The 24,985-nt window shown below is 39.5% G+C and overlaps 1 protein-coding gene across 1 annotated transcript in view; it reads left to right on the top strand.

Annotated features, from left to right (window-relative positions):
• The window catches only part of SKOR2 (SKI family transcriptional corepressor 2), a 49,787-nt gene extending 32,162 nt beyond the window's left edge, over positions 1–17,625 (top strand). The window contains exons 8-10 of the mRNA XM_012725789.1: positions 4,931–4,998; positions 12,154–12,219; positions 16,837–17,625. Of these exons, the coding sequence (XP_012581243.1) occupies positions 4,931–4,998; positions 12,154–12,216 (131 nt within the window). The 3' untranslated portion in view covers positions 12,217–12,219; positions 16,837–17,625. The remainder of the gene's footprint in view (positions 1–4,930; positions 4,999–12,153; positions 12,220–16,836) is intronic.
• The last annotated feature ends 7,360 nt before the right edge of the window (positions 17,626–24,985 follow it).

The following is a 24,985-nucleotide window of genomic DNA, read 5'->3' as shown; positions in this document are numbered from 1 at the left end:
TCTGCTACTTTCCCAGGCCTGGCCAGACGTTGTTCTCCGTGCTTGAGGGAGTCTGTTGCTTGGATTCTGCTACTCACGGGAGCAGAAAGTCCCTGCAGTGTGCTGCTTGTCCACAGTCGTAGCTGTGGCTACTTTGACCCCTTCCCGAACAATAAAGAATGCTTATGCTATGGTGGGTGGGATGACAAGGTTCACGCAACCTCTATAACCCCTCACCATTCCTGTAACTCGGGACTGAGCCCACTGAGCCCGCCGGTGTGGCACGCAAATGTCTCTCTCCAGCTCTCTGAGTGCCGTCTGGTTTCTCTGGGAAATAGCGGTGACCGCATAAAGGGAGTGAGGACTCCTGAATCATGTCCTTGGGTGTGCAGGGATGAGGCATTCACGGCCATTTATGACAGGGAAGGCCTCATGACTGGACTTTATGAAAAACCCCAGCAGTCAATTTTGACCATGTCATCATTTTAGATTCATTTACGTGCCCCCCCATCTTTTTTTAAAATTAAATTTATTTTCTTACATCATTGCTAGTTTTTGGATAGTATTTGATTTCTCCCACTAGTACACTTACTTAGGCTCTCCCAATTTACTGATAAGGTCACCTCATTTTACAAACAAGCTACCTTTCCTCTGCTGGCCTATGGCTGCCCCGCCTTTCACCTGTGGCTGTGACTGGTTTCACTCTGCGTCCTGTGGTTCCTTTCCTTCATTCCCCGCTTTCTGAAGCAAATGTAGGAGGAGGTGAAATGAAGGAATTCTAAAAAACTGTACAGATCAAAAGTCTCAGGAGTTGTTTAAAGTTAAACAACTTTACATTGTTGTTAACTTGATGTTAACGAAATGTTAAAACCTGTATAAAAGAGAAGCATCCCAAAGCTGATGGGTGTAGCCTGACCCGTGAACCAGCTAAAGCTGATGGGCCTGCTGTTTACTTTCCGGTCCCAGGATGGTGGGCTGGATATTTTTTTTTGCACATAGGAGATCTGGGATGTATGGGAAGGGGGACATCTGATGAGAAGATTCACCAGAGACAAAGTAGGGAGTAGAACTGGCAGATTGACTGCAATACACTGCTGAGGGAGCAACAGGCAGGTCAGGAGCGGTCTGCTGCACCATGTGGGTCAGCTCCTGGCTGGGGGTCCAGCTCAGGTATAGGGTGATAGTGCTGAGCCTTAACCTCTGGGCCACCAGGGGGGATTTTTATGCTGTGATTGCCATGGCTTTTCAAGCCAAGTTCCAGCCTTTGGCAGTGTTGGGCAGCAGACAGCTCTTCGGTGTATCTCAGAGAAATCAGTTTCATTATTTTTATCTTCTCCAGCTAAACTGTGCCCTCATCAGCCTTTGGAACATAGTAAAAATTTGGCTATTTTCATTTGCCAGTGAACAAGCTTTGTACCTCAAAAGGTATACACATACCCATTGTAGAAAATCTTATACAGAAACACTAAAGAAATAAGAAATTAAAGTCACGCCAAGTTTTGCCACCTAGAGATTAATGAAGTTAACATGTGGAGGTCCAGCCTTTTTAATGAATTATAATCCTTTTTTAAAACAAGATGAAATATCATACACACTCATTTTAACCCTACTTTTTCCCTACTTTTTGCCAGAGACCTCCTTGGGATGTGCTCTGGTATTGGGGAAAGACGCTGATTTTCCCAGAGGCACCCAGCCCAGGACAGGCCAGAGCCTGTAGCTGTGGCCATTGCAAAAGTCAGGTTCCCTGTTGCTCTGTGTGCAGTGTGTGGGCTTTGACCTGCCTCCAGGCATCCTGTGGTGGCAGAGTGGATGCCAGTGTAAGTCAAAACCATCCACTCTCCCTTTCCAGTGTAGACTGGAGCTCATCCACACCAGCATGGTTGTTACCAAAATTTAAAGTCCAGAGCAAGAAAGGCCTCAGAGAACCCATGGCCCCACACCCTCCTTGTGGGGATATAGTTCTGAGTGGAGTGGGGTAATTACTGCCCAGTACAGAAATCAGACCTCTTGTGGATACTTAATGCTCTTTTCACTCTTCGTTCTCACTAACTCCTGCTGTGTGCCAAGCACTGTGGTAGACTTGGGAAATTCCAAAAGTATTTACCTTCCTGCCTGCCAAGACCTCTGCTGTTTAGCTAAGAAACTAAGATATGTAATAGGTAATCGGAGTTGGCTCAAACAGGCTCTCCTCCTTGTGTGTTAGGGGCACATCACTAGGGTCTGTGCAGGGCTCTAGAGGGGTTCAAGAAAAGGATGCCTAATTTGGCATGAGATGGCAGGAGAATTAAGAGAGAATTTCTTGAAGAGATAGCATTTGAACTGGACAAAAAAAAAAAAAAGATGTTTGCTACAGGGCAGGCCACAATAGGGCAAAAACATCAGGGCGAGCGTACCAAGGCTGGAAGTGTGTGTGTGTGTGTGAGGACTGCAGAGTGCATTGCTGGGCTTCCCCCGCTCTGCTCCCCTCTGCTGCCACCAGGGGAGGCTCTCACAGTTCCCCACCCTCCATGGCCTGTGCAGAATGCTGTTCTCCACATCTCTCCCCAAAAGATTGAGAGCTTCTCCCTCAGCCCTTGCACAGCACCTGCGTACTCTGTTATAATGCCTTTCAGGAAATACGTGCTTTTAGAATGGAGTTGTAAAAGACAAAACTTTGGAGACATTAAAAAGATCAATGAGGCCCTCCCTGGTGGCACAGCGGGTTAAAGCACAGCACTAAGAAGCTTAAGCCACTTCCTCATGAGTTCAATCCCCGCCTGCCCCTGAGGTGACCACATGGCGTGGCAGACTTCTCCTGACCCGCCTGCTGCTCCCCTCAGCAGTGTACTTCATTGATCTGCCTGTTCTGCTCCCCACTCTGTCTCTGGTGTATCCTCTCACCCTCCGCATCTCTGGCCTGTACCCCAGTTCTGTATGAATAAATAAATAAATCTTAAAAAAATCATTTAAAAAAAAAAAGATCAATGATTCCTGGGGAATTAAGTGGAAAGGAGAAAAGGCAGAGCATAGAGGACTTCAGGGTGGTGGGAATACTCCTATGATGTAATGGTGGAAATATGTCATTATCCACCTGTCCAAAGCTAAGGAATGCACAGCCCCGAGAGTGAGCCCAAAGGTAAACTCTGGAGTTCCGATGATTAGGTCATGTCAGTGGAGGTTCATCAGCTATAACAAATGTACCACATTGGTGGGGAGATGTTGATGATGGGGAGGGTGGAGAATATATGGGAAATCTCTATACTTTCCTCTTAATTTTTTTTATAAATATAAAACTGCTATTTTAAAACTCTTTCTAAATGTATAATTTTTAAAATTACCTCATGGGCTTAGGGAAGACATTCAAATAGTACAGAAAGGCAATAGTTAAAAAAATAAGATTTTTAATGCCAAAGTATATAGAATTTCATGAATGGCAGGAACTTATCTTAAAAACAGTGAAAGGCACAGATTTTCAAGCAGGAGAATGAAAGGGATTTGGAAAAGGAAGAACTAGAAATCAGGTGGTCAGCTGGAGCTCTCTTCAGGGAAGAAGTGTCTGCACCCTGGAGGTGCAAAGAGAAGAGAGCAGGGAGGTAGAGTGTGCAGGATTCACACCAGTTGGCTAAAGAGCTGAAAGGAAGAAAACAAAAGATGATGACAAAGTTTCTGGCTTCTCCAAACTGCTGGCTCCACTATCCATCATAGATGCAATATGAAATTGTGCTGAAGTCTCATTTAAGAAAAAAAAAAAGCTGCCGTTAGCCATAGCCACATTTTAAAAAGACCACATGCGATAGGCACTAAGAAATCACTTCCATAAATGCAATATAAGTGATCAGCATGTAATATGGCATAACAATATCTCTCAAAATCCTTCGCTCCCCCCCCCAGTACCCCCAGACTCCTCTAATCAGATTGAGGCAAAGTCTGTAGAACCACACCAGACCCAAGGAGGGCCAATACAATGAGGCTTATATGGGTGAAAGAATTTGCAGGTTGGGAGAGCCGAGGCAGAATACATGTATCGCTCTCTTAGGAGTGAACTGAGCTGCCACGAAAGCAGGCAGGCATAGCTAATAGACCTGGTTCCTGTCAACCTGAAGGCCTGCCAAGTGTCACATCCCAGAAGGGGTGATCAGCTCTAACTGAGGCTCACCTTGCACTCACATAAGTCTTCTGAAGGGATGGATGTGCACCATACTGTAGCTTGCTCTGTTAAGGGGAAGGATGTCCTAAAGGAACACTGCAGAGTCTCATGGACTCCACCCCCTACTCCAGCTTTCTGGACCCCACCCCCTACTCCAGGGATTGGAAACTACAACTCCCAGCAGTACCAGGGAGAGAACTGGAGGACCCAAGGGTGGAGCTAGCAGGAATTCTGGGACATTTGGGGGATAAATAGGGCATAATTGCAAGCAGCTCTCCTGACCACATGACTCCCGTTGTGTTCAGTCAGCCTAGCAGTAAGGTATTCCAGTGACTTTGTATCCTGCTCTCTTTCTCTGAGTTGTTTCCTAGTCCTTTCCTCTTTTGTAAATAAACCCGCTATTGACCCTTTTGTGTGTACCTGCAGTATAACCGAATTGTGAGTGCCTGCGGGTCAGGCCCCACAGACAGGTGGCCCAGTCCGCTCTGGGCTACCCTGTAACAGCTCCAGTGTAAAAGGCTGGGAACATGATGACACCAGACATTCCTAAGGACTTGTTTTATACAAGGCATTTTACTAGATGGGCTATCAGATACTGGGAAATATAAGATATAAATCTTACCCTCTCAGAATGTACTGTGTTGATTAAATCACACAATTGTAAAACCATCCTTCTAACAACTGTATTACTTACTTTAAAGAAATACCAAAAGGGAAGAGTGAGAGGTTTTTTACTGGACTGTCAGTTATTAGTTATTATAATAATATTACTAAGTAGATTTTATCCTTTAATTTTAAATGTTTCTCTATTTCTCTTCCTACCAGATAATTTTCAGGATCAAATGAAAAGGGAACTAGCCTACCGAGAAGAAATGGTGCAACAGTTACAAATTGTAAGATGCATTTCTGTTTAAACATAATTGCAATTTCCTGGGCTTCTTTTCAAACCATCCAGTATCTAAGAAAATGTTCCTGGTTTTGCCAGTGAAATCCTTTAGTCCACTTACCCCTCAGCTGGTTTAGATGCTAATTACCAAGAGATTTACTTAGACAGGATAAACAGATGCGTCTGTACGTTTCCTCTAAATGTAACTACCTACCATGTGTTAATAGACAGATGTGTGAATTGTCTCTGTGGGCAAACCAGAGGTACCTGCATTGTTTCCCACTGTACAAACTTGTTATTACGGTGCCAGCTTGTGCTGGAAGCTCTGTGAGGGGAAACTGCTCTCTTCCTACTCCAGTACTCAGCCCTGAACCAGGCTGTCCAGTGTCAATAGAAGTTAGTATAAACACAATTAATCAATTATGTTCACTTGTAGGAGCATGAAAAGAAATTCTTTCCAAGTGAAATGTTACTTTTTCCTATTCTAATCATGTTTAAAAGCAGATATTTGGATCTACTAATACAGAGAGAGGGAAACAGAAAGATGTCTGGCAAATAAAGGTAGCCAGATTTGTTTGCTTTTCAGCTTTTGTTTTTCTGAGTTTCTCACCCATTGTCCCTAAGCAGCTCTCTCTGGTATTACTCTATAGTGCATTTAAAGCAGCCCCTAAGCTTCCTCATTTTCATGAGCACATGGGGGAAATGACTTCTGTGCAATATTTGTGAGATTTTGTGGTCACCTAGACAGGACAGACCCTCATCCTTAGAAGCATTCACAGCATGACTGTTACACTTTGGGTGTTGGGCATTTTTGAGCAGGTCCTTATACGATTAAGCATCACTCTCCACTACCTGCTTGTTTTATCCAGACTCAGGCATCTAGCTTTTTGTCAGGATTAAAGATCAAGAAACTAGATATGCAGGATACTTTTTTAAATGTGGCTATTCATTTTCCTTTTCTGCCAGTGTGAATGCAGGCTCCTCCATTTTTATAAGAAATCATGCCAGTGTGAATGCAGGCTCCTCCATTTTTATAAGGCATCCTTGTAATATTTGAAGATGTTTCCCCCATTCAGAAGTCTCTGTACAAAGTGCTGCCTGTAACTCAACACATCTGTTATTTCTCTTGGCCAGTTAATAGCTCTCAGTTCTGAAAACCACCTCAGTGGTAGCTTGCTTTCTTAAATTACGATCTTTCTTCTTGTTTTGGTTGTGTCTGTTGGATTTTCATGCCCCTAAATCCACTGGAGAGTGAAGGGATTTTCTTAATTGATTGTCAGTTAACCTCCAGAGGTTAAAAAAATTGTGTCTACTATTCTTAGGTTTTGATACTTAGATAATAAGAGCTACTAATTACTTGCTGCATTTTATATTTATTGAACTTTTGTCTAAGGAAGAATTTATAGAATTGGAGGTAGAGAGATATGAAAGCATAAGACCTTTCTGTTTTGTGTATTAGTAGTTATACTTGCAGACTCTTAAAACAAAAATTGCCACATATGCAACCAAAAACTTGTGATTTAGGGGTGGCAGCAGCTATGGAGAAGTGGGCATTAGGAAAAGAAACTAAAGATGTAGGCCCCTGTTTATAGCCAGTTAATGCCCAATTTTCTTTGATGTTCATTTCTTTAGTAAAAGAGGACGTGATAGTGAATTGATGGAATAAATACTGTGCTGATAGAAAAAAATTGTGTTATGTTTGACATATTTGGTACATGGCTGATATGAATTGATCTGGTAGACATCTTTATGGTAGTATGTTGCAAAACATTTATCAGCATGTGTTCAATTTTCAAAGGATCTAGATATCACTTCGTCTAACCAGAAGTTATTTCTGGTTGCAACTTGAGTTCAAAACTTCGAGTTCTTTGTGTCAGCTCCTCAACTTAAAGCAAGGATGTTTTCCCAGAGATAAGCACCATATAATTCCTGACATCTACAAAAGCACATTCAGGTTAACAACACAAATATTGGTGAAATAGACGTCATTTGTCCTAAATGCTACTTTCTTTAGTGTCCCCTGGTAAAGATGCCCAGATTTCTCATACTAAATTTAGCACCAAGCACAGTATCTAGCATTAAATAACTATCCACGACACATTTTTTTAATGAATTGCCACTGATGCTCCGCTCCCAGTTGTGATCCTCCCATATAATGCAGCCCTCTGAATTCTCTTCCAAGTTTCCCTGGTCCCAAAGTCTGTTTGCATTAAGTAACCACTGTGAGAACTATACTGGTGAGCTATAGAAAACTTAATACGATCACACGGACATGAGCTTTAATGTCTGTAAACTTGAGTTCAAAATTCATTCCACCTAGTTCATTTTGTCAGTTCCTCAACTTAAAGGCCCTGATAGTGGGTCTAACCTAATTCCCTGACAGGTATAATAAGGCAAAAGTATGTAATAAATATGAAATGTACCTGCCAGTCAAATAGTGCAATATTGATATAAGAAATCAATTCAGTGGTATTCCCCTCCTCAAAGCCAACCTACTGAAGTAGGACTTATAGTACTGGAACTATGTCAGCCCTGGTGGATGGAGATATTTTCTGTGCTTGCAAGACTGTGTTCACATTATACTCTTTGCTTTAGAATTGTTTTAGAGTTTAACAGATTCAAGTTTACTTGAACAGAAATTTATCTAGTCCCCCATTCAGCTTGTATTTGCTAAGATACCTGTAGGAAAGAGCCTTTAGAGAGATTACCAAGCTGCTAGGTATCACAACTCCTGACTTAATACTTTATGCTTCAAATCTCACATTGAAATAAATGCACATTCCAAGCTGCTAGGTATCACAACTCCTGCTTAATAGTTTCAGTTGGATGGTCTAATTCATCAGTAAATATGGCTACATGCCTTTCTCCCTAAGAACAGAATGATTCACTCAAAATCATTATCTTATATTTAAAGTTTACAGAGCACATATAACAGAATAGTCATTTGCCTACAGAATAGGTATTTTTTTTTCCTTTAGATGAAATAATTACCCACCCTATCTTGCAATCATGGAAAATTCGAATATATTAAAGCCATCATATTTGGTAACAATTCCCATACCCACAGTGCATTTATCTTATGCAGTTACACAGTGTTCTTATTCAAAAGATTATATAGAAATCATCTTGGGTATCATTACCAGAGAAAGAAAAGTTATGAATTTTTTTGGCTCCTGCATTTTTAGATCCTCTGCTGACTATAATTTCTGCACCATTGCTTTCTTTTTCAGTTTGTTAAAAGCAAAGTTGTGATGACTATAGAGCCAAATGATAGACTCTCTTTGTGCATTTATAAAAGAATGTGCATTTATCTCAATGTGAGATTTAAAGCATACACAGTTTATTTAACATTTATACATGGACCACAAACTAAATTTGTAAAAATATCTTAAAGGTACAGTTTTATAGTATTTAACACACTTTGTGCTAAAGTCCCTCGTCTCTACCCTGGGTTTTCAAGTAAACATTTTCATTACTAAAACAGATTTATTTATACAAACAATGAGATAGACTTACAATGAACCAAATACAAAAGCTTTAAAATCTAGTAAGTTAATGAAAGTGTTAGCATAGACCAAAAGCTTTCTCATTCACAAGCAAATTGTGGTTCTAGGTAAAATTTGAAAGCCAAATCCACTATCCCTTAGGGCTAAGAGAGAGCAAAGACACTAATACAATGTTTTATGTCAAATGTATCTCAATTAAAAAAATAAAGAAGCTGAAGCTTTTTACTTAGTGTATGACCTATTGATTAAAGTTTTTCCAAGGGCTGCAATGTCATATAATTTACAACATGAGCTGAGGCCATTATAATGCCGAGTAACCTTCTTTTATTGCTAATTTCACACACATAAATTGTTTTTAAGCTACTATAGTGGGTTTGTTGAAGAGGTGCTCTTCATTACTCATAGTTCGTAAAGAACATTGTTAAGCTGCAAGAAAGAGCAGGATAAATATGGTACCTTGATTCACATCCTCCAACTTGCAGGATTGATACTGAGGGGTGCAAGAAGCTCCAATGTGCTAGTCCTGAAGTGCCCTCTGCTGTTTTTCCAGAATGCTGCAGTCACACATAGCCGGGGGACCCAGTTCCAAGTTCTTCATTAAAAGACTCAATTAGAATAATGTTCAATCAATAGATTTAGTACTAATGTGTCTTCACTGTGGCCTTGTAAAAAAAAGCAGCTTACGGCTTCCTGGTGGTGGGAGCGTGGTGCTTCTTTGCTGGAAAGGAGCTTGAGGCCTTTAGCATTGCTGCAGGAACACTCTCTCTCCATCAAGGGCACAGCTCTTCAGCGACATGGTGTCGTCTTGGAGGCACTCCAGTATTCATTAGGATGGGAACTTGCCCAGATCCCTATTGTCTCAACACAGGGAGTTTTAAAAATATCATTTACATATATATATTAAATTAGCTACAACTGTCTTCTACTCTGTCTTCTACTTCTACTGGAGGAGTTTGGTTTTGTGGTGAAATATGTAGCAAAAGGAGGTTCTTGTAAGTCAGAGACTTGATGCAAAGTTGAACTTCTGTCTACCTAAAGAGTCTCCTAGCAGCTGATGGACTGGCTCCAGGGATCTTTTGCCAATGTTTGACCTACAGCCCTGCCTCTTGACAATGCAGTCACTTGTCCTGCTATTATATAGCCTTCTTCACAGCTGTCTCTTTTTGAATATAGACTCACTTACCTGTCTAAGCTCAGGCACAAACTAAGAAGTTATATTTTTTGGTAATAATAAACACGGGGGAGTTAGTTGATTTAGAAATTAAATAACTTTGGGGAGTTTGTTTTTTGGTTTCTTGTTCATGCTAATGCTAGTGCTCTCCAAGTTGGACAAAATAAAAAGACAACCTTTTGACGTTCTACTATATTGAGATTTATGTGGGATAATTAACTTGAATGGAGCCTTCAGGACCCTGAGCTCACAAGTTGGGGAGCATTTGCTGAGGTCTTTCTCTGTAAATCCAATTATTGCATTTTATGGTATCTGAAGCACCATCAACCATAAGAAACAACACTAACTGATAAAGAAACAAAGCTTCCAACTGTTATTCTAAGATACATCAGTTGTACCACAACCAAGTTCTGACATGTTAAAATGAAAGGGGAAAAGAATACTTGAGAATCAATGAAATAAGATTATTTCCATGAGCAGTTGAGCCAATAGTTCCTTATTTATCACTCATGATTTAGGACTTAGAATTAAAAATACAGTTTCAGCTCACAACCTTTTGCTTTTTTGTCTTTGTCGCTAGTGGGTTCTCTTTTGTTTTGTAATAAACGCAGCAACCAATATTTGAGTGCAGATCATTTTTCACACGTAGTTGAACTCTAGTGTGGCGATTGGGGAAGCAAATGTGCTCACTTGGACATGTCCTTGCCATGTGCTGTTTGTCTTTTTCTCCTCTTTCTCACTTTCCTGTCTTAGTGAAATGTTGCGCTGCTGTTTCTGAAAAGAAAGAAAGGGGTTTTCTGATCTGAAAGTGGTGCCCTACCAGCGATTTTCTTTGAGTTAGGATGATGGGCTACTGACCTTGGTGAGCTGCCCATGGTGATGTTAGCTTATTTTGTGTAGTGGCTGGCTTGGAACAGGACTTACTAACTTTGGGGGGACACCTAATCTTCATGTGGAGGGCTCTTTCTAATGTGAGAATGGTACAAATACATTCCCCTAGATGAGTCCTTGTACCTCAAGGTTTATATCATTTCTATGCGTCACCCTAACTACCAGAATGGCTCTCAAGGCTCTGCTGGAAGAAGCAGCTAAAGAGAGGTGATCCATGGGTGTTGGCCTATTGAACGTGCACCATAATGGAAAATCAAGATTCGAGTGTATCTCTGTTAATAGCAGGTGTAGCATAACCTAGAGTGAAAAGAAGAGGTAATTAGAGTAGGTCGCTGTGTAACTGTTCTTGACATAGTTATCTAGCTGATCTCAGCTCGTGTCTTAAAATATGAGATTAGGACACTGAACTTTTTATGGAACTACATGAATCATTAATTTCAATGCTACTATCTATGCCCTTTATCAGATATGTGACTATCGTATATATCCATGTGTGGCTTGCTATCAAAATAGCAAGGTTATTTTAGTCATCTCTTTTTTTTGCTTTAAAAGTATTGTTAGGTTTAGCTGACCAGTTATTGTGGCAAAATAACCCAGCTCATCTTTGTCACTGGTGTTGTAGATTCTAGCTCCTTTCCATTAACAAAGGTTCTTATTTAGGGACTGGTGCATCAGGAGAGCAAAACATAAATACGCTCAAAGTGTGGGGGATATACATAGTAGTACTCAAAAATATTGTTTAATCGAATGAAAATGACTTTATTTCCCTTGCTGTTTTCACATATCAGTCAAACTTTATGATACAGTCTAGAAGGCTGAACATTTATCCCTTTAAATGTAAAATAGATTCAAATCTTTAGAGTCCTAGGCTTATTCTTGTAATAATGAAGGTAAGTAATATAATGATAGGGTAATTTAGCTGGGGTTAGAACAGAGGCAAATCTAAATAATACATGTAGTCCAATTTCAACCATTTGAATTTTCTAATGAAAAGTAGCATATCAAATGTGATAGTCTTTCCTTCAAAGCCCAGTATTGAAAAATACTTTCAAGTTCATCCAGTTAGAATTCTCAAGGGTGGTATTTTCCATGCAGTGCAATTATTGCTGATGCTTCTTAGTATTTATTGGGAAATTACCCAGAGTAATAGTTTGTGTTTAGTTAGTTCATCTTATTTGTGGCTTATAAAGAGGCATATTTTACTACTCTTAATTAAATGAAAGATTACATTGAAATAATTTGTAGTCACATTCTTGTTGTGTGACCTTGAACATACATTATAAAATCACAAATGTTTTTGTACCTAAATAAAAAATGATACTATATTGTTAAATACAACTTTTTAAACCTTCTTTAAGTGAAATGCTAAATATTAGCCTCAGAGACCAACTGTAGCAACAATCCAGTGTGCTCACCTGTTCAGTGCTTCTTCACTGGCCTGATGAATGTCATACCCCAGAAGTCTTACGCTGAGTCTCTCCCCTCTCCCCTGACCCACTGGTATTCAACTTGTTAGACTTTGATGAAGGGCCTCCATCACACATCTGTCTCCCAATTTCACTTACCAGGAGAATTTTTCCTGTTTATTTTACAGATCCCCTATGCAGCAAGCTTAATCAGGAAAGAAAAGCTTGGTGCCCATCTCAGCAAAAGCTAAAAGGTGAGTTCACCAGGAGAAAGAGACTTACCGTAACTCTGAGTTGTTATTGCTTGGCCATGTACTTTATTGATGTTTTTGAAATAATTCAAGGGATTGATAAAATTACATCTTGGGTTTCAGTGAATGCACTGATGAACTTCATTCGTTGGGTAGGGTGTAGGGGAAAGGCACAGTGCTTCCATGCCCTCTTTAGGCACAAGGTTCCTTCCTAAATCTTCATGCTCACCAACCTGAAAGCTCTATGAAGTCCCCTCCTTTCAGATTTTATGAAGGCTTCACTACGTAAGCCTGCTCAATAATATCTTTGCAAAGCCTGTAGCAATTGATTCAACCTCCAGGCCCTCTCCATTTCCCCCAAGGTTAAGGAGATAAGACTAGAACTTCCAACCCCCTATTTTGGTTGGTTGACAACCAGTCCCCAAATGTTACCTTCATTAATATACAAAGGACCCTTTTCACTAGTAATACTTATGAAATTTCAGGGGAGCTCTGGAGCAGGAACTGGGGATGAAGACCAAATATGTATGAGAAATACTTCTTTTGGTAATCTGAACAAATATATATTTCTTGAATCACACTATCACAGTAGTCAAGTATTTTTCTTAAGTCTGAAGTTGACTTTGGGCAATTTCTTTCTTATTATAGTAGACCAGCTATGCATCCACAGTGCAAAATGAATAATTCCAGAACATTCAGATGCCAGTAAATCTTAATTCAGAATATCAAGGTAACCAAGGCAAGAATCACCCAAATAATGCTGATGAGCACAAACATACACATATATAATCACTTGAAAGTATCAAGCTAATTTTCTTCCAAATCAAAGAGACTATATTAGGTTTTATATATATATATATATATATTTAAAATTTTTTATTAGGTTATATTTTTAATAATCTTTGTATCACATATAATGTAACCTTGCAAAGTCTACAAATCGTCATGCAAATTAGGAAGTCTAATTTGTACAAATCAAAACCCAAATAGATTTTCACAAGATGAACTTACCTAGGTTTCTAGCACCCAGAGACTGACCTCATATCCCTGTCCAGTTATCCCCTATCTCAACAAAGATTAGCTTTGCCCAGTTTTAAACTATAGTAAAGGACATCCTATAGAATATTCTCTTGAGTCTGGATTCTTTAACTCTGTGTTTGTGAGACTCATCCATTAGAACAGAGTTTGATTTATACTTAGGAACTTCAATAAACTCTCTTTTTACTCCTTCCACTTCCCCAACTCATCTTCCTTGCTTGTCAGACATGAACAACTTCTACGCCTACAAAATGAGACTGCCTAGAAACCACACCTCTGATGGTGACATAGCATACAACTAGGTGGAAAAAACGAGATTGATTTGTGTTTAGTAACTAATGCTTCCTCCATGCTGATTTTGTTTCCATCCTTGCAGACAACAGGGATTTCTCTAAGTAGACCCTGGTGCTTTCAGAAGATTAGTGGTTACTTAAATGCTGAGCTAAATCAGCCAAGCAGAGAATCACAACCATATTGTTAGAGGCAGTATTTGATTCTCAACATGCCAAGCCTGCAAGGAATTACCCCAAGAGAGATTACAAAATAAAAATCATTACACCAAAGGAGAGAGACACATTCTGTCTTGCTGAGTGACCACAGGTTTCCAAATTAGGGACTGATGCATTAATGTCTTATGCAAGAGTGACCCTTAAGGTAGTATGCTGTGTTCTTGCCACCCAGTGGATTCCAATATGACTATTAAGAGGAGGAAGCTTTTCAAAACCACAGGCAATCCACTTAAAAAGCTGAGCAAGTGTTACCACATATATCTATGCTCAACGAATCTTTTTTGCCCTGCGTTAGTATATAAGCAATTCCATGTTGAATCAACATAAAGGTTTACCCAGACCAGAATATTGTTGTGAATTTGCACTAGACAAATAAAGTCATTGTTCTTGACAACACCAACCTTAAAATGTAGGTGTACACACTGAATATGCTTAACTTTTCCTTGCAAACTCCTTCATGATCCAGTACCCATGGATTTATCTAAACCTTTCTCCATCCTAGGCGCAGTCCCCGTTAGGGCAATGAATTCTCTTTGTTCAGCCACCAGCTGTGTAAAATTAGTTTATTTTATTTATCATCAAACTACCTCCTAAACAAGCCCTCATAGATTAAACATTACACCACTCTGCCTGTTTATTTCATTGTGAGCTCACAAGAGTACAATAGAAATTATTTGAAAAATATTTCATCTGGGATCATTTTTAGTATCTCAATTATTCCTAACAACCTTCCTTACCTTAGGTTGTTTCTGTGACCCAGTTCCCATAAAGACACCCCCATTTAATCTACATGATATCTGTACCCTAAATAAAAATGTCATAATGTTAATATGAATTTAATTATTATTTTACTATCTTTTTTCTTCCAAAAAGATACCATTATCATGGCATAAGTGTAATCCATGTGAATGGCAGAAACAGCCATGTTTTTCGCAGAGAAGAACCCATCATTTTATATAATTGATTTGTGGGAAATGATAGCTCACTCGTGATATACAGAAACTCATTGGCCATGCCAGAAGGAATAATAATTGTCATTTATTGAGCACAAACAGTGCCAGATTCTGGTCTTTGCCACACTATCTCTTTTGATTGGTACAACTTTTTAAGGAAGATGCTGCTACTACCCCATCTCATACAAGAGGACACAAAAGCTTAGTGAGGCATTAGCTAGTGACAGAGCCAGAATTCAGCCTGCATCTGTTTGATTCTATAACCACTCCTTACTTCCCTAGGATCATTGGGTTGCTTTGGCGGAAGTCTAGTTTCTAAATCTGATCCCACCTCCCTGAGTTATCTTGAGGAACAGCATTGCATCTGTTGGAGTCTCACCCTCACCTGTAAACCATGACTGACCAAATCTGGTCAGACTCCCACCAGCTTTAAAATATTGGCTCTGTCTGTTCTCTCTCCATTCCCACAAAGAAACAGCTTTTGTTCAAGTCTGCTCAAGACCATAGTTAACACCCAACCATAGGACCCACCTATTTTCGCTTTATGTCTGTATTTTCATCACTAAGAGAGTTTGATTCCTTCTGAAGAGTTTGAAAATGTGATTTATTTTCCTATATAAACAGTATGTACCTCTTCAATAAAATCCTGTTGTTTTTATTTCACTTCTGGAAAAAAATGCTGTAAAAATAATAAGAAAAAAGGTCTTAAAATTATGTGAAGGGATTGAACACTCTGTCTTTGTAGAGATCAAAAAATAGAGAAGGGAAATTGTGGGTCCATTTCTCTCCTCTGAGGTCGGTCATAAAACTCTCCATTAAGAATGACATTGTGGGCCCTCTCTGGTGGCACAAGGGGTTAAAGTGCAGCACTATGAAGCTATTTGCAGCCAATACAGCAAGAGTTCTATCCCCAGTCAGGGAGCTGACCCACATGGCTTAGCAGACCTCTCCTGTCTCCTTTGCTGCTCCCCTCAGCAGTGTGTTTCAGTCAATCTGCCTGTTCTGCTCCCCACTCTGTCTCTAGTGAATCCCCTCACCATCCATATACCTCTATCCTGTACCCCAGTTCTGTATGCATAAATAAATTTATTTATATATAAATAAATCTTTTAAAAAAAGAATGACACTGCAGAGATTGCTTCCTGCTTTCTTGTGTCTATGCAAGTGTCTTATTTTTGTCATGATTCTGTGCAAGTATTTATGTCAATTATCATATTTTATTTTCAAACAAGTATACATTTACCATTTCTACCAATGAGAAAACTGAAATGTAGAAGTGAGGAAGGTGTTACCCTAGCAAGTAGCATGGTTCGAAACAGGCCACCTTGGCTTTGTAGCCCACACTTCACCTGTTCTCTGATTTGAAGCCAGAAATTGTAGCCTAATTCATAACTTCTCTTATCAGTTACTAATATACACTTACTAACCAGTCTCATGCTTTCATTGATGCTGAATCACAAAACCTCCAGTCATTCTTCTCCAATGGCCCTAACATTCCAAAGTAAGAAAAATAAGTGTAACGTGGGCCATGCAGCCAAAACCAGAGGACCCTGGAACTAGAAATTCCATCTGTCTTTGTCACTGCGGGCAACCTCAACCTTTGCTCCAATAAAATGGAGGCTCTAGAGCACAACAAAATGGCTTTACTCTAATGAAGGCATAGCAATCCAGCATACTCTGATCTAATGATTGTAGTTTGGATCAGTGTCAGCAGATATTATAACCTAAGAAAGGAGGCATGGTGTTAAAAGGAAGATGGTCACTGTTTAAAAAAAAATTTTTTTTTTAAGATTTATTTATGGGACACAGGCCAGAGGTGCAGGGAGTAAGAGGATTCACCAGCCACAGAGTGGGGAGCAGAACAGGCCAAGTGACGAAGTACACTGCTGAGGGGAGCAGCGGGCGGGTCAGGAGAGGTCTGCGCCATGGGGGTCATGCCGCGGCCAGCTGTGCTTTAGCCCACTACACCACCAGGGAGAGACCACTATTTAAAATTTTTAATCCAAACCATAGTAAAGATGTCTTCTCTTAAGGAAAGAATAAATATTACTCTGAATGTTTTTAAGTTACCTGACTGTATCATGCTGAGTTTGTCATTCTATGATTTTTGTCTTACCCAGGTGCACAGAACCACCTAATCTTGTTCTCTTGTAAGATACAGCCTGCCACTGAGCACTTCTGACCCACATAAAGACTGCAAATTGAAAGGGCTTGGGAATCAAATGCTAATCAGGTTTGGGAGAACCCAAGGACAAGTGACCTCAAAGCAGCATGGACAACCATGTAAAATAGACTGTAGCGGCCATTTATTAGTGGGGGGAGGGGGGAGCCAACCAGAGCAGTCAATGCTTGTCGCATCTTTTGGTGGAACCAAAGTTTGAGTCTTTGTGTTTTTAAAGGCCAACTGGACCCAGCGCACGGGCGTGCTGTTAGCCAACTGGGGTGGGAAATCCGTGGACGGTCCTAAGTGATTCGAGTGCTACACACTCAAGGGAGCAGCTCTACAAGACTATCTTTTATGTATGAAGAAGTGATTCTTGTTTGGAAAGAAAACACAAGACCTGTCCTAGGAGTGGGGATCACATTTCGACAGCCAGGACGGCACTCGCCGTGCAAACCTGCTTTTCATAACAAACTGGACAGACTTACGTGTGGCCCCTTCCTCTCTGGTACTTTGCCTGCTGTATGAATGAAGATTGTATTCCTCTGGAAATATTTTACAGTTTAATATTGAGTGTAATTAAGAATATAATCATGTTATCAAAAATGGTATTTAACGCTGTTGTAGTTTCTTTAACATTCATGTGGATAAAAAAAGTCTATAATAAAAAACTATGACGTAATAGTTGTGTTATTGTAGTTAAATGCATATTTGCTTGGGGGCTGCGAATAGAAACGAAAACTTTTTAGAATTATTTTGGCATAAAATATTTGAATAAATTATTTTTGAAAACTGAATTCCTCCAAAAATGATTATTAAAGTCTAGATTAGTCTTTGGCCATTGTCAACTGGAGACCTCCCCTTATGGTAGAATCTTTGGTGGGTTAGGGAACGTACAAAGATGCCACAAGTTTCCATGGAAGTTAGGACTTTCTCTCTGACTTGTTCTTCCAGGGTCCTGGGTCTGGGGCTCATGCAGTCCTGCTGCTGTGAGATACATTTCTAGAACTGACAGTTGTACTTAAAGCAGTAAGTAGACTCCCATGGTAGCGTGGGGCTCTTTCTCTGAAATTAGTTTTAAATTACACCCAGGGATAGAAACCTTATGTCCTTAACTGTATATTCTCAGCCAATAATACCAGAGGAAATCAAATGTCCTGGGAGGACACCAAGCTGGCTTTATGACCAGTCACCAGGGGACAGCAGCAGTCACTATATCTCGATGCAAACTCTGAGATCAGAGAGTTGCTCAGAAAAAGATCAGCAACTTGGTCAGGAGTCCAGGGAGAGAAGTAACTAGCAAATGAAATGAAGGTCTCGTCCTGCAGCTGCATTAGCTGCAATGTAAACAAGACTAAAGTATGGTTCTTTCCTTTCCAGCTACAACTTTAAATGTCTTTAGCTTTATTAGTGCTAAAATCAGCAAATGATCTTTTGCAAAGAGGACATCTGAACCAGGTAACTTGACTAGTATGCTTGAGACCCTCAGTTATGAGAATATATGTATAAAGCAGGAATTGTGTTAATGGCCAGGCTCAGTGTGAAAGACAATTGACCTCTGATTCTGAGATCACTCACATTATACATGTGCTTCCCAGTTCTCATCCTTCTCTGGAGGAACCAGATTGTACATCTCTTCCCGAGCACTGAGACTCCATCCATAGTCTCACAGCCTTGGTCTCACTCTTTTTCAAGGTATTTTATCATACTGAGCCTATTCCTTACAAATACCAGTGCCTAACAATTTTCCATGCAACCAAAAAATTATATGACAAAAACTTCCAAAGGAAAAGAGTCAAGGAAATCCAACTTAAATAAGGAAATATCATTGTATTTTCTCGCTAAGGAAAATGAGAAACTCTATCCTAGCAAAGCTTGGTGCTTCTAAGTTGGAGCAAAAGGAATTTGCCTGTAAAACTGGATGTGATTTGGTTATCTGAGCTGCCGTATGGAAAAAGACAGGACATCCATCTAAAGTACAGCGTGCAGCTAAAAATAAAGGCACTCTTCAGAAGGACAAATAAAAATTCTTGACTCAGCAAAATGACAGCAGAAAAATGCTATGCTTTTTTATTTGACTGTTTTATAAAGATAAAATTCCCAGGTGAAGCCAAACGTAATTAATGAAGAATATGGCAATGCAAATAAAATCCTCTATTTTAATTCCAAATGAAATTATACGATCAGAAAGAGTCATAGCAAATCAAAGCAGAAACCCCAACCTCAGCATTAATATATTTCCTGTTGGGATGGACTAGCCATTTCAGACTGATGCGTTTGCTCCTCAGAATGTCTGGTAATTGCCCTGCTATTTGCCATTGGCAAGGAGAGTGGGCCTTCACATCCTAGCCTCCTTAGATCGAACAATGAAGATAGCCTCAGCTCTGTGGAAAATAGGAGAATTCTCTCCTAGCTACAGGGGATATGATCAGGCAGATAGGACCTCTTTCATTTAAGAACAAGTGTTAAGAAAGCATTGGCCAGCAGTGAGGAAGGTCAGAGAAGAGAAATACCATCAGCCCATCAGCATACTAAGAAAATGTAACACGACATCCTAACCAACTCCAGCCCCATGAGGAGAGCCCCCTTGTCTCTCTCTACAGAGTTGAGAACACAGAGTTCAAGCCTGACCCTCTTATGAAGTTCCCCATAGATAGCCCAACTCACTGTGTGATTATACCCTTTTCTTTTTGTGGAAGGTGTGGACTGTAAACAGGACGCAGCTGTTCATTTCCGTTCATTACCATCTTCCTAGTTATGAGCACAGTCTCTGACATGTAATAGCCATACAAAACATTTTTGTTGAATGAGTAAATGAATCTATTTTATTTGAGCTAACTGCAACGTATTATCCGCAACATGTTATTTCACTAATATCTATTTAAATGCTTTTTCAAAAAAGGTTGACATTTGACTTTAAATGCCATACTGACATGTGACAAATTGCTAGTTGCCATCCAACAGTAACCATCGTCAGGTAACATTACAACTAAATAAAAGACTGTATTTCCCAAGTTTCCTTGCCATGAGATGAGGTCTTATCACTCTATTCTAGCCCCTGGATGTAAATATATGAAACTTTCAGAAAGAACTTGCTTTATCCAATGTTTCCTTTTCCCGTCCCTTTCCCTCTTTTATGATGTCTTTAATGTGGATGGAGTCCCAAAGCCCTCATAGGCCCTGAAGATTGGTTATAGAAGCCTAGACAATGACCCAGTTGATGAAGAGTGGTGAAAACAACTCACCATTCTAACTCAGAACTGCTCACTTTCAGATTTCTTTTATGTTGGAGAGAAATGAAACTTTATCTTATTTAACCCTATTGCTTTAGATTTTCTGTTAACTCTGATAACAAAACCATTTTCTGCATTTGGGAGCTTTGATCCACCAAAAGGAACACAAATTCTTATTTGTGTGCTAGATTTCCAATGTAGAGTTATGTGTCCATTTGTGTCATTTTATGTTCTCTTTAGCTTTTTGATTTAACTATGAATATGAAGGCTAGTTAGTTACAGAATCAAGCCACAGAATCAAGTTACCTACTGCCATGCAAGTTTTTTCTGCTCAATCTCTTGGCTTCATCATCACAACTAAGCCACTTGTAATATCTCTGATATCCCCTGTGGCAATATATGCAAGTGAAGATGGTGGAAAAGGCTGGATTGGAACTTGGTCTGCTGCCCAGGGTAGGAACTGAGCTGGAGAGGTACACTGTCCAGAAGAACATTCTTGTCTGATACAAGCAAAACTGTGACCAGGTATTTATCCAGGAGAGCACATGTGAATAGCACATGTGAATAGCACATGTGAATAGTCACAGGGCTGGCAAGCTTAACACCAGTCACCGCTATCATGATGCTCACTTGTCATCCATGGTAGTTTTATCTTGGGAAATTGCACCACTGAGAAGAAATTAGGTGACTGGAAACAAGCCAGGTTCTCGATTCAGGAATGTAACAGAGTGAGAGCAATATAATGCAGTAACCCATGTGGGCACTGACCCGCTAGTCAGAGGGCAACAGGTCAGTTTGGCAGGTCAGGTCACAGCCCAGTGACTCTCACACTTGAGCCAGTAGTTCAGGACATAGAAGAGGCTGGAAGAAGAGAACTAAGGCTTTCTAAACGGCTCTTTCGCTCCTATCTGGACTTTGGCTCTGAAACAAGGTGACAGCTACAGATGGAGGAGAAATGGGAAAAAAGGTGATTTTGAACTGAGAAAGGTTCCAGAAAAGCAGAACTGAGAATACCTTTCTGCAAATGGCTACTTTCTTCCATACCAAGCTTAATAAAAATAAATGTAGCTTAGAAATAATATTTAGGTTAACTAAAGTAAATAATCATTCTGAAAAGCCACAACACTCAACCAAAGGAAGAATTCCCTGAAAGCATGGCTAATGCCTGGAGTTTTCAAATAATAAAATTCATTCTTCTTATCCAACTTTTACATCATCTCACTCTTAAGGACAGTGGCTTCCTGGATGATTGTTAATGATGGTTTTCTTTATTATATTTTAGACCATTTAGCAAAGTTTATTGATTTATACTTCCTTGTAATTAGTTGTAGTGATTAAAATAGCTTTTATGGCCCTCTAGAGATTGACTTTTTAAAGAATCAACATTTCCCCCAAATTGTGTGCTTTACAACATGGTTAAATACTGTTTGAATTCACTGCTAAACCATCACTGGTGAAGCTGTGATTTTATATGTATTTGCTTTCTCATCTCTTTACTTATACGGCACTATCATCCAATTACTTGGCAGCCAATAATAATAACAGCAGCCAACTTTCACAGAGTGATTACAATAACTGAACATTGGGCTGTGTCTTAATGCATTATTTCATTTAATCTTCTTAACAACCCTGCGAGGCAAGGACTATTTAACTACTTAACTAGTCTAATTGAAACGAAGGAGTTTAGTCACTCAGTTCATAAGTGGAAATTGGGAATTTGAACCTTGGGTTACTATGATTTCAAAACCTCAGATTTTAACCACTAACTCCACCGCTTACTCTTTATGTAGGTGAATTAGCATTCACCTGAATGACATCATTTCAAAGTACATTGGATACCAGATGGTTTCACTTGTAGCAGGAGTATAACAGACCAGGCAATAATAATAATAATAATAATAATAATGAACAGTTATATACCAGAGACATTTTATGGAGGTGGAGTGGGAAATGGGATCAAAAACAGTGGGAGGAGGAAATGCACTGGACTATGGTGATGGCACATGGGTGATTTGGTGATGGGAAGCCCACAGGGGTTACAACTGAGATGAAAAAAGGCACAAAGTGATGTAAAAATAGACTATTATATTATTTAAATACACACACACACACACACATATATATATATATAGTGTCATCCTGTTGGCAAATTCTTGAATGTACCAAACATGGTGCAAAATACTAGGAAGCAGAAAGCTCCTGTTCTTCAGATCCATGCTGTTTAGTGGAGGATTCCTTTATAAAGAGAAGGAATGCTGGGCCTCCCTGGTGGCACAGGGGTTAAAGTTTCAGCACTACCACTGCAGCATGAGTTCTATACTGGCCAGGGAGCTGACCCACATGGCTCGGCAGACCTCTCCTGTCTAGCCTGCTGCTCCCCTCTGCAGTGTACTTCAGTTGGCCTGTTCTGCTCCCCACTCTGTCTCAAGTGACTCCTCTCACCATCCCTGCACCTCTGGCCTGTACCCCAGTTCTGTATGATAAAAGAAGAAGTTACACAAAAGCATTGTGAGTACAGAGGCAAGGATGGGAGGCCAGGGTGACGGAGGAATAAGGGAAATTGTGGAATATGCCCTTGGCTCTAATCCCACCACTGGATTCTGGAATCTGAACTAAAGAATGAGGGTGAGAGACTGGAGGCAAAGGGCATAAAAGAAAACACCCAGAGAGAAAGATGACAACTAGCAAAAGCCATAAGGCAGCGAGTATAATTAATAAACAGCAACTGAGAGGAAGCAGAGATTATCGTTAGGTAGAAAGAAGGTGGGTGGCAGAGGCATCAAGAACCAAAATTAACAGAACCGTCAAGCATAAAATGAGGTGCTACAGATCCTCTTCTGGCCTGGAAAATTCTATTTCTTGAAGAAACTTGAATATGTCTCTACAAATAAAAGCTACAAACATATGCTTAAACAGTCATCTGCATTGTTTTATCATACTCCCATTTTCATTTATGCCTGTGTCCAAAAACACAAAAGACATTTTCTGTGTCCCCTGCTCAAGGAAGTGTGTTGGAAGAAAGCCATATGGTTTTCCTACTATATAGAAAAAGGAAATCTTTTCTATAATATAGCAGATTTCCAGAGCCCTCATAGCCTCCAAATTCTTTCTTACATCTGTAAATATTCTTCCTGATTCACTTTGGCTTCCCTAATCACCTCTTGCCTCTTCCTTCCATCTCCCTGAGTATATGAGGATGATTCAGCAAAGATTAATAAGGTTATGTTTGCAAAGAGAGATCTTTTCTTTAATAAGCTAGATAAATAACAATAGACATAAGAACCTCCCTTGGGAGATACTAATTAATTCTCAGAACCCCTAAGAGGTTTCCTTTCTTTAACATTAAGTAACAAGAAAGGAAAAAAATGTTGGCAACAACAGATGGGTCTTCCATCTTCTGGAACAGAACTTTTTCTTCTTAACTCTCAATAAACCAAGGCTAAATGCTCCTTTTAAATAGATGCTCCAGAACAAAACTGAATTGAGATGGTATCCTCATATATTCTAAGGCTAAAAAAACTAATAGTAAAAAAAAAAAGTGGTTTATTGATTTTGTGCTACCACTTTTATCTTGAAAATTATTTATGCTATCCACTGTCTGCAAAATAAATCCTGAGTTCTTACCTGTTATTCAGGTAAGAATATATGATTCGCTAAGAACATATAGTTTAGATCCAGTCTCTACTGGCTCTCTCAATGCAGGAGTATGCTATGTTGCCTCAAGTTCTTACCTTCCTGCTTTGCTGGCACCTTTGTTCACCTGAAGACCCTCCTTCCATACTGTCTTCTGCAGAGAGCTCTGTCCTACCCTCAAATTTCAGCAACTGAAATCTATGCTTGGCCCTGGCTCTCTAAGCCTTTATTTTAAAAATCTTTATGTTGCCCTCATTATTAATAGTTTGATTAGCTATAGAATTTTAGGTCCAAAATTATTTTCCTTCAAGACCTTGAAAGAAGCACACCATTATCTTCTATATATAGTACTAATCATTTTCTCATTTCTTTAATAGATAACATTTTTCCTCCCTTGAAACTTTTAGTCTTCTCTTTAATAGGATTTGAGATTTAAGGTTTAATAATTTTTGAAATTTCATGATGATGGGCCCAGGTAATGATTTGTAAAAACCATTTAACCTACTCAGTATCAGTAGGTCTTTAAGTGTGAATACTCATACACTTTTCATCTCTGGAATTTTTTATTTATTATTATTATTTCTCCCCTACATTGCTGTCCTTATGAAACTCCAATTGTTCGATGTTTTTTTTTTTTTCTTTCTGCTCACACTTTTCGTCTCTACTTTTTGTCTATTTTCTGGGATATTTTCTCAACCTTATCTTACAATGAACTACTTTTAAAGTACTATCACACTTTAAATTTTGAAAAATTAATTTTAAGAAAATTTCTTTTTCTCTGGTAGTTTATTTTGTATAGAATTTTCTGGAGGTGGAAGGGAGAATCCCTGTATAAATGCCTTTCAAATCACTTTTTTTTTTTTCATAGTGCAGCATCTTTATTCAGCTTGAGTGTTTATTTTTTATTTTTTTATTACAAAAGTTTATTTTTACATCATTTTGTACATTTTTTTTCCATCTCAAATCACTTTTTTTTTAAAGATTTATTTATTTATGTATACAGAACTGGGGTGCAGGCCAGACGTGTAGGGGCAGTGAGAGGATTCACCAGAGACAGAGTGGGCAGCAGAACAGGCCAATTGAGAACTACACTGCTGAGGGGAGCAGCGGGCAGGTCAGGAGAGGTCTGCGGAGCCATGTTGCGTCACCTCCAGGTCGGGGATCTAACTTATGCTGAAGTGGCTTTAGCCTCTTAGTGCTGTGTTTTAACCCGCTGCGCCACCAGGAAGGGCCCAATTTTTT

The sequence above is a fragment of the Condylura cristata genome, unplaced genomic scaffold (genome assembly GCF_000260355.1).
Source record: "Condylura cristata isolate star-nosed mole 26May11 unplaced genomic scaffold, ConCri1.0 scaffold00016, whole genome shotgun sequence".
Classification (NCBI taxonomy): domain Eukaryota; kingdom Metazoa; phylum Chordata; class Mammalia; order Eulipotyphla; family Talpidae; genus Condylura; species Condylura cristata.
The sequence above is the reverse complement of the archived record's forward strand: the minus strand, read 5'-3'. Positions and strand labels throughout refer to the sequence as shown.